The sequence below is a fragment of the Acanthochromis polyacanthus genome, chromosome 18, assembly GCF_021347895.1.
Source record: "Acanthochromis polyacanthus isolate Apoly-LR-REF ecotype Palm Island chromosome 18, KAUST_Apoly_ChrSc, whole genome shotgun sequence".
Taxonomy (NCBI): Eukaryota; Metazoa; Chordata; class Actinopteri; family Pomacentridae; genus Acanthochromis; species Acanthochromis polyacanthus.
In genome coordinates this window covers 24356716-24372157 of record NC_067130.1, presented here as the reverse complement: position 1 = coordinate 24372157, position 15442 = coordinate 24356716, and the positions used below count along the sequence as shown (strand labels likewise).

General features: G+C 39.2%; 1 protein-coding gene across 1 annotated transcript; it reads right to left on the bottom strand.

The window, feature by feature from the left end:
* Nucleotides 1-653: 653 nt before the first annotated feature.
* Nucleotides 654-14277, bottom strand: macir (macrophage immunometabolism regulator). The gene is made up of 2 exons (XM_051938394.1): nt 14124-14277; nt 654-3618 (listed from the first exon to the last, which is right to left on the bottom strand). The coding sequence occupies exon 2, from the start codon at nt 3609-3611 to the stop codon at nt 2958-2960; it is 654 nt and encodes a 217-aa protein (XP_051794354.1). The 5' UTR covers nt 3612-3618; nt 14124-14277; the 3' UTR covers nt 654-2957.
* Nucleotides 14278-15442: the final 1165 nt, after the last annotated feature.

Sequence of the window (15442 nt, the reverse complement as noted above, 5' to 3'; positions counted from 1 at the left end):
TTGCTCATGAGGAGTGGGCCAAAATACCTGTTGACAGCTGCAGAACGCTCATTGACAAATACAGAAATCGTTTAATTGCAGTGATTGCCTCAAAAGGTTGTGCAACAAAATATTAAGTTATGGGTACCATCATTTTTGTCCAGCCCTATTTCATTAGTTTGTTTTTTTAAATAATTATGTTAATCAACAATTCAAAAGTGATGGCTGATTTTGATTATTTAATTTTCAATAAATTTTTATTTATTGTTACTTTTGTGAGTTTCAAGTGATTTCAGTGAGAATTGTGGGTTTTTCCTTCTTTAACTGAGGGGTACCAACAATTTTGTCCACGTGTGTATATATATATAGGGATATATATATATATATATATATATATATATATATATATATATATATATATATATGTGTATGTATGTGTGTGTGTGTGTGTGTGTGATATACATAACTATTTCTGTTTTGTTTTTGTCAGAGGTACATCATTTCACAACATCATAGTGATGCATGTGTTGATCCATGACCTATGTATTTTTCTGATCTTTTGTTTTTTAAATACATTTGGGAATCTAATCTTAGAAATGTATTAGATTTTTGCCTTTATACAATGTTGTAATTATGACATTCATTTAAGTATAAATAATTTTATCTCAAGGTCATGCTTTTCACATTGATTTTAATATATACAAACAAAGTGTACTGAGTTATAGACCAACTATAACATTTTTTACATTATATATTCAAAACACAGAGACATACCTATGTGTGGGTTTTATAATTTAAACATTTCTAACTCTGGTAACTAACTCCTGGTAAAAGAAACAGTGGTTTTGCTAACCATTTTCCACCTATAGATGTGACCTGAGAAGACTGAGGTGAATGGGCTCACAGACTTCACCAGTTTTACAGATTGTTTCATTGTCAGTAATAAAACAATTTGATAGATCCCACTGTCACATAAATTTTAAACACAGAGACTTGTTACAGGTTGATTATATAAACAGAATTTTCTACGGCTTTAGTGCAACAGTCAACACAAGGTTCTGAGACAAAGATCACAATTTTCTTTCAATGCAGCACAAGAAAAAGACAGAAAAAAACTTAAGAGACAACAGACTTTTTCAGAGCCCTGTAAAGTGTTCACATGGCTTAATTATGTACAATATTGCAGTGTTTCCTGTGGATGCCTAATTGGTGTTATTATGGTGATGATATCAAGGTGCACTGATATTTCTAGACATAGTCTGTAGTAGATGTCCAACAGTGCGATCAGATTTGGAAAACATGTTTTCTGCAGTAGAAGAATTGGAAACATATCCATTACCCGCTACAGGGGAAACAGACACACTCATTAAAAAGACACATCTCAGCATACTGTTGTGCACGCATAATCAATGCACAACGCTGATGCTGCACCAGTATGGTTTTTCAAGGTCAACATAGACCAACCAAATTTCCCAACAAAACCCAATAAATAGATGGAAAAAGATTGAAGTGATACACCACTTAATGTGGACTCTCTCGTGTGGTGAGTTGAGTGCATAGGAACACAACCACTCGCCATTTCTAGTGGGGCTGGGCCCGAATATCTGACTATTCAGTCGTTACAGTGGTATCTGAATATTAATTTTGAGATCTGAATACTCGGATCACCCTCATCCCTGTCAGACCATCAGAATATTCGGCTTGTCCCTTCGTTTTGTTTCATTTCTTCCCCACCACCCTCCCGTCCTCTTGTTGGATGAGCCACTGAATATTCAGATAAACGTTATTAATTGGGCCGGCATATCCAGAGCCCAGAAATTGCTATTCGGACCACCCCTAATTTTTAAAAAGATACTGCAAGTGCTAGTGCAGCACAGTATACTAATACTAGAGTAGCACTGCGATTAACTTGCCAAAGACATCGTTCCACAGCAAGTGTATTCAACAGATGCACAAAGGGAAAAATTATATAGGCAGATATCACTTTAAGATCAGGATTTTGGTATGACATTAGCATGGGTGGATTCTGGAGTTTCCACCAATGCTCTTCTTCCAACCTGTAAACTGGTGACTACAGTTAATTATGTGAATTTAATTCAATTAAAGTTGTCATTCTCTGAGCATGCAAAAGCTACATCTTAAAGAATCACATTTTTAAACTTGTTAGCGTCTGTATCGTGTTTTTATAAGTTACAAGACATTATGAGTGAATTAAGCAGTCGCTGCTATTACTTTCCCTTCCAATTACAATCACTGTGGGCATGGCTAAGAAAGGGATGTGGCTTTGGTGGTCACTAAAAATAGTGATGAGTGAAACATCAGGAATGAAAACTGTCATTAAACTAAGCAATACACCAAAAATTCCCATAGATGCTAAGAAAAACAACTTTACATTTACTGTCAACAAACAGCTTTTGAATGGAGTAGCACCTCTTACCTTATAGTAAATAAGAGGTTTAAAAGCATTCTATTAATAACTGACATAAATTAAACAATATATATAAATAAATTTAGAACATAAGTAAGCATTATCTTGTTATTTTGTCAGTTATATACAGTCCCATTGTCTTTGAAAAAAATAATCACTAAACAACACCACTAACAACTCCCCACAGTAAAACTATTACTGGACTGATACCAATGGTACATTTTAAAGCTGATACAGTATGTGATATGTGCTTCTGTCAGCTGGAAGCCGATATATAACAGTGCGTATCTGACCTGAGTAAACATACAACACTGTGAATAAGTATGTTCACCAGTTATTGCTAAGTTTATATAATTCACATTTTTAACCTCAACAACCTCACATTATGCTTACAGTACAAGGTAAACCCTTAAAGTAAGAATAGAACAGGATTATAAGATGGTCCTCTTAAAGGACTCTTCTAATCCGAGTCATAAGAAAGCAAGATGGAAATAGCACCTAAATTCCCAAGATGGTGGAAGCTGACTAAAAAATTCCTTCCACTGTGCTTTTATGTCTTGTTTCTTGTAAACACGCGCTCCCCTCGTAGGGTGAGGTGTTGTAGTTGGTACTGTAACACTTCAGTGTCTGATGACTCTTTGATACTTATTTTGTCCAGGTTAAGGTAGTCAAGAGATTTTGACTGGGCCCCTTTTCCTTTAAGCAGACAAAGGGGTAGTGGGGCATGCATACCCCGCCTAGGTTCAGCTTGGGCCAGAGACCTGAGGAAGGTGTCACTTGAACTTGGCATACGTTTTCGTCTCCGCCTATTGGCAGCAGGAATGTCATAGGGTTGGTAGTAAAGACCTCTGGCTTTGAAGATTCGTGAAGACCGGTGGATTCCTAAGTCCACAGACTTAGGGACGGTGTTCTGAATCGAAGTGGACATGGCCTCCGATGCAGAGCTCTTCCCTGGAGTTCCTTCTGACCACTTGTGAGCCAGTTTTAGCAGCTCCTCACCAGTGGTGAAACCCACCAAATAGTTTGAGTCCATGTGTAGGATCTGGTATCCTGCCACAGTGCCTCTGATGGGGGAACATGGGGTGCTTGAACAGCGAGGTCGCTCTACTTCTGGTTTCAGTGTGGTTTTAATTTCAGCTGCAGGAAGAATGGAGACCTGTGCCCTGGGAACTCCGCTGATATCCATTTCCATCCTTACTGACATGTTCTGACTGATGAAAGGTGAAGAAAAAAACATAATCAGAGTCAGACTTGAATCTGAAAGCAGAACACTTAGACTAAACACAAACACGCAGGGGCCATGTGCACTAAACATCCTAAGATCCATGCCTTTGATTGCAATGGAGTCAGTTGTAGAGATAGATAGATAGATAGATAGATAGATAGATAGATAGATAGATAGATAGATAGATAGATAGATAGATAGATAGATAGATAGATACTTTATTTATCCCCATAGGGAAATTGTTGTATCCGACAGCTCATATAAAACACCTAACAAAACACATAAAAACATCGTCACATGTAAAAACATAAAAACATAAAAAGGGCAACTGAGTTGAAAGTGGGGGAGCTATAAGGAGTTATGTATTCTGATGGCTGAGGGGATGAAGGATCGCCTGAAGCGCTCCGTCCTGCAGCGCATTGAAAGCAGACGGTCGCTGCGGCTGCTCTTTTGTCCAGAGACGGTACTGTACAAAGGATGGGTGGGATTTGTCAGGATGCTCTGCATCTTGCCCCTCATGCATCTCTCAACTACTGTCCCCACATCGTCCAGACCTCTCCCGACCACTAAACCAGCTCTCTTAATAAGCTTGTCCAGCCGCCTCCTGTCCTTGTCCATCTGGTTGCCACCCCAGCAGACAGCAGCGTACTCTCCACCACTGATTTGTAGAACATGTGCAGCATGTCACTGCACACATTGAATGAGCGCAGCCTGCACAGGAAGTGAAGCCGACTCTGTCCCTTCTTGTAGATGGCAGTTGTGTTGAAGGACCAGTCCAGCTTTTCATCCAGGTGGACACCCAGGTACCTATAACTAGACACCACCTCAGTGTCAGCACCATCTATGTTAACAGGCAGGGGGCGAGATTTGGATTTACGGGGGTCAATGATCATCTCCTTTGTCTTGACGGTGTTAAGGAGGAGGTGGTTTTCTACACTCTACTGACTGAAAGCCCTCACCAGCTCCCTGTATTCCCCTTCGCCATCCTTCCTGATACATGCCTGCCGTGTCATCAGAGTACTGTGGATTGCAACCAGAGCCCTGCTTTATAATTATAAAAACTTTGGAAAATGAAGTACATCAAATTTTGTCTTTGCTGTGTATCATTGACGTACATACAACAATGACTGAATCAGTTCAATACTAAAGAAATCCTGAAAAAGTCTTTTCAGGCAGGATATGAAGTGTCTTTCAATTCAAGTACCAATACATGCATGCAATGAGTTACACTGTGTATTGAAAATTAAGCCTCACTTTTTAACCTCAGTTTAATCCATTTTCATTCTATCAAACAATTTATACAATGATCATGACAATACATTTACCACTGTCTTGCCCACAAAAGTACATCAGATTACCATTTAATATATGGAAAGACATGGAAATTTCCCCTGAGAAAAATCCTACTATAAAAGATGCATGTAGGTAATCACAGATTACCTGACAGGATGGCCACAGTTTGTCAGGCTGGGGGAACTGTGTTTCTGGGACATTAATGAGTAGTACTGGGGCTCCACAAGGAACAGTCCTGGCTCCATTCCTGTTCACTCTGTATACATCTGACTTTAAATACAGCACTGAGTCCTACCACATTCAGAAATACTCTGATCACACTGCTATCGTGGCATGTATCAGAAATGGACATGAAGCTGAATACAGAGATCTGATAAGTACCTTCAGTGATTGGAGTCACAAAAACTACCTGCTACTCAACGCCTCAAAGACAAAGGAAATGATCATAGATTTCCACAGATCCAAACCCCCTCTTCAGCCAGTGAACACTTGTGGCGTGGACATCGAGATGGTGACATCATATAAATATTTAGGTGTCCACCTTGATAATAAGTTGGATTGGTCTACAAACGTAGACTTCATCTACAAAAAGGGCCAGAGCTGACTTTATTGCCTAAGAAGACTTCGATCACTAGACATCTGCATTAAGATGCTGCAGATTTTTTATCAGTCTGTGGTAGCAGGTGTCCTGTTTCATGCTGCAGTCTGCTGAGGAGGCAGTATAAAAAACAAGGATGCAAGGCGTCGGAACAAACTGATTAAAAAAGCTGGCTCTGTGGTTGAAATCACAATGAACACATTGGAGGATGAGGTGGAGAGACGGGCAATGAGCAAGATGGAGGCCATTCTTACAAACATGGATCATCCACTTCACATCTGCCTCAATGAACAACGTAACATCAGTGGACGGCTCCTATCCCTGCGCTGCAAGGCCGAAAGATTTAGAAAATCTTTCATACCATCAGCAGTCAGGCTATTCAATTCAAAATTAAACAGATAAGAACCCTGACAACTGAATTTCCCTTTGGGGATGAATAAAGTGATTCTATTCTATTCTATGTACTTGTTCATAGTTACATGATGCTAATCATCTAAAGACTTAATGCAGAGTTAATTCCCAAGAAATTACACAAAACTACATGACAAACCTTCTCCACCTAAGACAGTGAGTTAAGCAAGGTATGTTGAGTCAAACTCAGAGTTTTCAATTTATTCATTACTAAAACCACCGAATGAAGCGGTAAAGTTAAAAGTATTCCACTCTGTATACGTTGTGTTGCCATGGAATTTGACATGTAATAAACTACAATCCCCTGCACTGCACTGAGACACTGTGACCAAGTCGTGGTCCATCTAATTCCTACATACAGGCACAAATTGAAAGTCTGTTGTGAGAACATCAAAGCAGTGGACCAGTGAGACTGTGGAGGATCTTCAGGTGTGAAATTGCAGAGGACAGTGACAATTGCTAAAAAGTTGCAAGACTTTTTAGCAATTCAGCTTTCAGAACATGTTTCAACATTGTAACTGACAATATTTATTCCAAAATTAATTTTTTAACACTCCAACCCATTTACACAAGCTGACATACCATGGTGGGAAATTAGCAGTCGCCATATATTGGTTTAACATGAAGTGGTTGGTAGACTTAAGACACAAAATAAAAATTTACTATGGGATGAATCACATTTGAACATATCCGTCAGTGGCTTAAAAAGCAAATTTCACTTCCTGGCACACATGTATTCACACACATGCTTGTCACGTGAATTAACAAGAAAAGCATTCACAGCGCGCAGTACTCCACCAAGACTGTTCATTCCCTGACCTTGTGCTGAACACAGGTGTGTGTTACGCATGTGTACGGATACTGAATCACGTGACGTAAACATGTAGCGGGCGGCGGGAATTGATGGGACTCAAACACCCCCAAAATTTAATCAGTTGTTACTTGTATCATTTTCGATACCTCCACAGTAGCGGATTTAAAGTAGGATTGCAATCATGTGATCGTCAGCAGGCCGCTGAGGTCCGTTCATTTGTTGCCATGGTTACCATGCCGCTATCAGACGCCATGCCACTACCTCAATGAGAAATCCTTAACAAATCTGACAATCCAGACCTTAAGTTGCATCACTGCCAAAATCGAGTCACATGGTCCTTGTGTCATTTCTGACCTTCCCTGAAGATTTCATCCAAATCCATTTGGCCGTTTTAGAGTAATGTTGCTCACATGATTCATGTCCGCCGATCGTCACATAACTCTGCCGTGTTCCTTTGCGGAGAAATTAATCTAACTTGCCTTTATTCTTTCAGTGCTCCAACAGATGTGGATGCAACAGTTTCCATCACGGTGATTTATCTGGTCTGGGGTCCGCTACTTTCAGCCATTCTAATAAGTTTCGTGGTAGAAAAGTGTTTATCAATCGATTTTTTTTTTGTCTTCCACCACTGCATTCTGTGTCTCAGTTCACCTTGAAGCACTTTGCTAATCAGCTGTCTCCAGGGTTCCCAGATATCTTCACACTTAGAATTGGACAATGAGCCTCAGTATTAAACAAGTCTGAAGGTGAAACTTTTAAAGGTTCAATAAGGTCCAACGTTAATGGTTCTGCTATCCATACTTGAGCAAGTAAGAAGAACATTATGTTGTACAGTCTATCTCACCATAACACATGTGTCTGTGACGCATTTTCACTCTCCAAATCTGAAACAGGGTTTTTGGATCTGCTGTGTGAAGGGTGGAGCAGCTCTCTGTCACTCACTTGCAGTACACTGATGATGGAGGAAAGAAGTAAATAATAATATTCAAATGTATTTTTACATTTCACTACAGTTAATGAAGAAAATGTTTGTTGCCACAATAGTAACATGTTGTTTGCATGTTAGAGGTGAAACATGATCAATCTGTTGAAACATTCAAAATGTTCAGTACATGCAGATGGAGATGGAGAAATTTTGACTGCCGAGCTCATACTTCATTCCTCACAAACCGGGTATGTTATGTCTACAACTACCTGTTCACAGAGTTAACCAAATTATATGAATATGGGTTAATAACTAAAAGTATTTACAAGCCGCTTGTATTAGCTGCAGATGTGTTCAAAAAATCAGTTTGACATTTAGAGCATCATCTGAACTGTCATTCGTGTTTCATAGCACAGAACAGCAGGATTTAGTCATTTGCCGGCTGCAGACAAACTCGGTTTCACTATATTTTCATCCTTTGTCTAACTGAATGTTGGTGTTAGATTTCAGCTCTGCTTTCAATGCAATCATCTCGGGATGATACACACGTGGACAAAATTGTTGGTACCCCTCAGTTAAAGAAGAAAAAACCCACAATTCTCACTGAAATCACTTGAAACTCACAAAAGTAACAATAAATAAAAATTTATTGAAAATTAAATAATCAAAAACAGCCATTACTTTTGAATTGTTGATTAACATAATTATTTAAAAAAAACAAACTAATGAAACAGGCCTGGACAAAAATGATGGTACCTCTATAAAAGATTGAAAACTATTTGACCAGAGTGACATGATTAACTCAGGTGTGTCATTTAATTGACATCACAGGTGTTTCCAAACTCATAATCAGTCAGTCTGCCTATTTAAAAGGAGACAAGTAGTCACCCTGCTGTTTGGTGAAAAGGTGTGTACCACACTGAACATGGACAACAGAAAGCGAAAGAGAGAATTGTCCCAGGACATCCGAAAAAAAAATTATAGACAAACATCTTAAAGGTAAAGGCTATAAGACCATCTCTAAACAGCTTGAAGTTCCTGTGACAACAGTGGCTCATATTATTCAGAAGTTCAAGACCCACGGGACAGTAGCCAACCTCCCTGGATGTGGCCGCAAGAGGAAAATTGATGACAAATTGAAGAGATGGATCGTTCGAATTGTATCCAAAGAGCCCAGAGCAACCTCCAAAGAAATTACAGGTGAACTCCAAGGCCAAGGTACATCAGTGTCAGATCGCACCATTCGTCGTTGTTTGTGCCAAAGTGGACTTCATGGGAGACGACCAAGGAGGACACCACTGCTGAAAAAAACTCATAAAAAAGCCAGACTGGAATTTGCAAAAATGCATGTTCACAAGCCACAAAGCTTCTGGGAGAATGTCCTTTGGACAGATGAGACCAAACTGGAGCTTTTTGGTAAGGCACATCAACTCTATGTTCATAGACTCAAAAACCAAGCATACGAAGAAAAGAACACTGTCCCTACGGTGAAACATGGAGGAGGCTCAGTAATGTTTTGGGGCTGCTTTGCTGCATCTGGCACAGGGTGTCTTGAAAGTGTGCAAGGTACGATGAAATCTGAAGACTATCAAGGCATTCTGGAGAGAAATGTGCTGCCTAGTGTCAGAAAGCTTGGTCTCAGTCGCAGGTCATGGGTCTTCCAACAGGACAACGATCCAAAACACACAGCCAAAAACACCCAAGAATGGCTGAGAGAAAAGCGTTGGACTATTCTAAAGTGGCCTTCTATGAGCCCAGATCTGAATCCCATTGAACATATGTGGAAGGAGCTGAAACATGCCATTTGGAGAAGACACCCATCAAACCTGAGACAACTGGAGCTGTTTGCTCATGAGGAGTGGGCCAAAATACCTGTTGACAGCTGCAGAACGCTCACTGACAAATACAGAAATCGTTTAATTGCAGTGATTGCCTCAAAAGGTTGTGCAACAAAATATTAAGTTATGGGTACCATCATTTTTGTCCAGCCCTATTTCATTAGTTTGTTTTTTTAAATAATTATGTTAATCAACAATTCAAAAGTGATGGCTGTTTTTGATTATTTAATTTTCAATAAATTTTTATTGATTGTTACTTTTGTGAGTTTCAAGTGATTTCAGTGAGAATTGTGGGTTTTTCCTTCTTTAACTGAGGGGTACCAACAATTTTGTCCACGTGTGTATATTAGCACTTTCGTTGCAGCAAGAAGATCCCGGTGGCCTGGGATCTTTCTGCATGGAGTTTGCATGTTCTCCCTGTGCATGTGCGGGTTTTCTCCGGGCACTTCGGCTCCTCCCACAGTCCAAAAATATGCTGAGGTTAATTGATTACTCTAAATTGACCGTAGGTGTGAATGTGAGTGTGATTGTCTGTCTGTATATGTAGCCCTGCGACAGACTGGCGACCTGTCCAGGGTGTCCCCTGCCTTCGCCCGAGTCAGCTGGGATAGGCTCCAGCACCCCCCGCGACCCTAGTGAGGATAAAGCGGTGTATAGAGAATGGATGGATGAAAAGATAGATGTGGACCAAAATGAAATAGTAGTATCTGGCAATTGCTACCACAACTCAAAGAAACATGACAAATATGTCTGACTCTTTAAAGTAGCACCTCAAAATCTGTATTATGGGTGCACAGCCAGACATGAATATCATTCAAAGCAAAACAGTTTTTTTGGGATGCCTTTGCCAATCAGTAAAAAGTAATTATTGACTTTTTAAGTCTTTAAACATAATTTGTTAAATAATTCTTTATTTTCAATGCAGATGCACTCTTCTACAAACTTGCTTCAATCATTGTAGAGCCATTGATTTTTTGTAAATAATTATTCAAGTCATCTGATGAAAATACCTGTATACCCGTAACACCCGAGCAGACACAATAATTGCATATATTTACACTTACATTACAAGTAGGCAGAGAATGAATCTCTATAACTACAAAATACACAGCCATGAGAGATCATTTAAATGCATGAACAATGAAGTTACCCTAAAAAATGTTGTGTCTTTGCTCCTGTGCTGTGTGACACACAGCTCAGTCCAGTGACGGGAATGTTTTTCCCGGGTTCCAGGACAAGAGGGAGATTTGCACGGAAAGACAGAAATTTGTAATTAAATATTGCTGAAAAACTAAATACTGCAATCTCAGGTTTGTTTGTTTTCCCCCAATACTCTGCATCCCTAATTTGGAGCGTAACTGATTAAAAACCAAACTTGATTTTTTTTACACTTACAGAGATTCATTCTCTGCCTACTTGTAATATGTGTCACTTCAAATTAATTAATAAGTGAATCATTTAATTAATGCAGTTAAGAACATAATGAAAGTTAGAGGGGTCAATAGGGGCCAATAGCAAGTTAATGCGGCCATGGAGGGAGGAAAGCTTGAGATTCAAAGCTATACTCATCGCAAAGTAAATCAAATAATAAAACAATCAATCGCTTTTGTGAAGATAACTGTGCTATATATAGAAGCTGTGGATTGAAGCACGTGTTCTGTTATGTAATAACAGTATCATATCAGCGCTCGATTTAGAGGGTCGCCAGGTCGCCATTTGCGACTAAAAGGTAGTGTCTACAGATACGGACCCGTACCCCGAGCCTGTGGCCTACGGATACGGCACTTTCCCTTCTCATAAATATTAATGAGCCGGCTGATGAACGCGCTTCGTGATTGGCTGGTAATCCGACGGACATGAATATTAATAAGCCGGCTACGCTGATGAAGGCGCTTCCGTGATTCGAGGTGAATCTGCTTGCAGAGCCTGTCATGTCAGTCATCTTTGTGTATTAACAGTGTACTAAAGTCCATTCATTCCATATCAAGTTCCAATAAAATTACAAGAAATATTTTACAATCAGTGTGCTGGGGTCATCGTTGTCTGTGGAAAAGTCCGACATCACTATCTGACTTTTTCACGGACAGCAATTAAAAATAACAAAACTTTTTATTCACGTGACCCTGTTCTAATAAAGCACAAACAGCAAACAAAACAAATGGCGGAACTAACAGCCAGCAAACTACAAATATTTTTTTTACCTTCAAAAGTAGCGACAGACTATAACATATTAACAACTTAAACAAAACCCTGAAGTATTTTCTGCGTCTGTCAACACAGACACTGCACGTCAGTCACTTTAATGTTAGCGGACTCTGTTGAATGGCTAATTTACATCACCACAAACAAATCTCACAATATCACAGTAAATCGAGTTTGTGTTTTTTTTAAATTCATGCCGAATTAAAGAGCTGCTCCTCACCATTCCCGAGTGTTTGTTTTATATTCGACATCCTTAATTTTATCTTGTAAATTAGCGTCCGAAATTAAATGGGAACATTTGCAATGGAGTTCGTCAGCCGCTTCCACCACTGAACGCGGTAAACTAATTAATAGGAACTGGACTTCAAACAATTTAGACACGGCGTCTAAAAGCGTAAAAACTACATTGTCTAAAGTGTGAGAGGAGACGGTGTATTTTTGGTTAAATTATACAATGTTCGCCGTCAAAGTCATTCATATAAACTGCCTGTAATGTGCAGCAATAACCGGCGCCAGCTCTTCAGTGACCTTAACGGGTCCGTACCTCTAGTACAGATGCTACGGGTACGGGTCCGTACCTCTAGCATCAACCCGACTAAAAACCGATTTTGGCGACCAAAAATGACAAAAAAAACACGCTGGTTAGGGTCCCAAATATTTTGATTTGGGCTACTGACCTCCAAATCCAAGTTTCAGGGATGTTTCCGCGGATCCGCGGATTTCCGCCGATTTGATTTCAAATTTGAACACTTTATTGTCGCTAATGTTAACGTCGTTAACATCTCGCGGGAGTCCGTGAGACTCCGTCGGATCCAGAACCAGCCCAGAATGAGGTGGCGGCATCCGGAGGACAGCACCAACTGAGTCTGAGCACCGCGAACGGAAAGCACCAAGCCACCGGAGCTGTCATTTTTAACTCGGCGGGTCCGCCGGCTGCTCTCCCCGGTCACAGATTGCTCAGACTCCCCGGCTGGCTAGCTATCCCCCGCTAGCTACTTGGCAAACACTTGCCGCTCCTCGCCGCTCATCTGCCCGGGACAAACCGCACCTGTTCCGGCTGTCAACGTCCCAGTCGCCCGCTAGGAGCTCCGGACAATGCGCTGCTCATTCGTGGGCGACTTTTCACGGCCGTGGGGGGTTTTAAGGCACACTTTGCCCAACAACCAGTGATAGCTCGCCGGCTCCAGCTAACAAGTTGACGTGGAGGAGGAACTGGAGGGAATTACTGTTTTTCTTTATTTTCATTGTAAATATTTAATGTTAGTTGACAGAAGCACTTTGGGCTCAAAGCCTACGATAAGATAAGATAGGTTTTATTTGTCACATGCACAGTTATACATAGTATAATGGCTAATGGTTTCAGTATTTGTTTTCAGGCAAAGTGACAAATTTTTTATTGCTTTGATCTTAAATATGCAAATTTGCTGTTTTCTCATTGTCATGTAAGGTTGTTAATGTAAAAATTAGCTCACAGAAGCACTGTCTGCTTTAAGCCTTATAGTTAGGTTTTTTTAAACAAAATATCCAATGTTTGTTGGTTTCACAGATATGGATTTGTTTTTGTTTATTTGAGTTGAGTTTATTTGAAATATAAATATGTTGTTCCAAAGATTTTGCTAGACAGAAGAAGCACTTGGCACTCTTTGAAGCTGGAAAAATGAATTGTTTCTTTTTTTTAACTTTTGAAGTAAACAATAGATTTGCATATTTATACATTCTTAATTTGTTTAATTATAGAAAAGGAGATTTTAAGGGTTTGTGTGTACCAATTACACCTTATCTGAAGCAAATCATATCAAACACTGAGGAGATAAATTCAAATTCACTAGCTGGTAACATTTACGTGCATTTAATTGTCTACTTGACTCAGCAGTAGTGCTTAGGTGTACCCTCGTAGTGGTGCATAGTAATAGCACATCAAATGGCTGTGAACATAATTTACATCAATTCTTGTATTCCGATGTTGCCGACGCTGCTATTTGGTTTGGTAAATTAAGTGCGCCCCCTCAAGAGAAAAATTCACCAGCCCATAATACTAGCAGCACTGGGAGCGGCTAGAAGTAGCTGCAGTAGGGCCGGCCAGTATCTCCATCCTGAGCCGGAAAAGCAACATGGCTGTTGGAGCAAACGGCAGGCCGGTTTATTCTGTCTCCTGCTGAATGGGACCAAGTACAACACCCCGCTGCCAGGAGCAAAAGCAACATAGCCAATACAACACATTATTGTAATCTTTCTATCTTCCATTTCAAACGCGACGTAACAATTATTTTTTAAACACGAAGTCATCATGAACACAGCCTTTTATATGGATAGGAGAAGCTTGGTAGTCGATGCGAAATCTTAGACAAAATTTCCTGGTTTGCCAACCATGACAAAACTGACTTAAAATAAAACGTATTTAAATACAAACCTGTTTGACTGCAGACAATCCAAATTCCACCTTCCCGTCCGTCTGAATGTCCACTGCCTTCCACTATCTCATATCTGTCTTCTTCTTCTTCTGTTTCTTCTTCTTCCTCCTCCTCCTCCCCCTCCTTCTACTACTGCTCCCATAGACATAATAAAGGGTAGACGCCGCTCGGGGTGCTGCGCAGCGAGAAATACGGCTGCCATCTTGGTCCGGTCACCCGCTCCACTCAGCGCTGTTTGACAGCGCATTTAATCCATCTTAACTCTGAATATTAAACTGATTTTCACGCCTTTTTTATTTTTATTTTTTTGCTGCAAATGTCATACATGTAGCTATGATACAGGACAAATGGTTCGGCGTATTTTAATATTCATAGCGGGAATAATAGATAATAATAATAATAGGTAATAGAATATTCTGATATTAAGCTCGACTGTAGACAGGTATTTTGCAAACACTGTAAACACACACATTAATATATGTTAGAGAAGCAGATAATGGCAGTAAAGTCAATTATTTTAATAATTTGAAGAGACAATATATGATTATGCTATATATACATATATAAACAAAATACTGACTAATGAACACATATTTCTATATAAAACTATATATATATATATATATATATATATATATAAGCATTTTCTGATATATCTTTTTAAATATATATGTATGAATTATATTGATAGTCTATATATGATTTATATAATAATTTTCTCTGATATATTGATTATATTAATACTCCACATATGATTTATATATATTCTGTTTTCTGATATATTGATTATATGGAGGGCTGCTCAGTAGCGTAGTGGTTAGCACTTTCGCCTTGCACCCGAAGGCCAGCCATGTATACCTGTAGAGGGTGATCAGCCGTGCGTGGGATCGAGTCCTGCCAGGGGCAGCCTTGATTTACAGTTAAATTATATTTGAGCTATATTTTTAAAGTTGTAACTGAAAAGTTTGCATCATTACTGTTTTTTTTAACTGTGTAACCATTTTTAAGTGTTGTTACATTTTTTAGCAGTTCAGAGTTGTGACCCAATTTTAAATGGAAAATTTATTGAATTATTATTTTTCTAAAATAATAAGACATTTTTATAAGGCTCAAATAACTTGTTTTTAAAATGTACTACAGAACATATGTATATATATATATATGTGTGTGTGTGTGTGTGTGTGTGTGTGTGTGTGTGTGTGTGTGTATGTATATATATATATAAAGGCCACTGTAAAGAATAAAGGCATGTGAGATTCATTTCAATTGAATATTTATTAATAAAAGAGATAAAACAATTTTCTTTACAAATAATGAC

Excerpts from the sequence above, each read along its gene's own strand:
- macir (XM_051938394.1), bottom strand. The coding sequence starts at position 3,611 with ATGTCAGTAAGGATGGAAATGGATATCAGCGGAGTTCCCAGGGCACAG.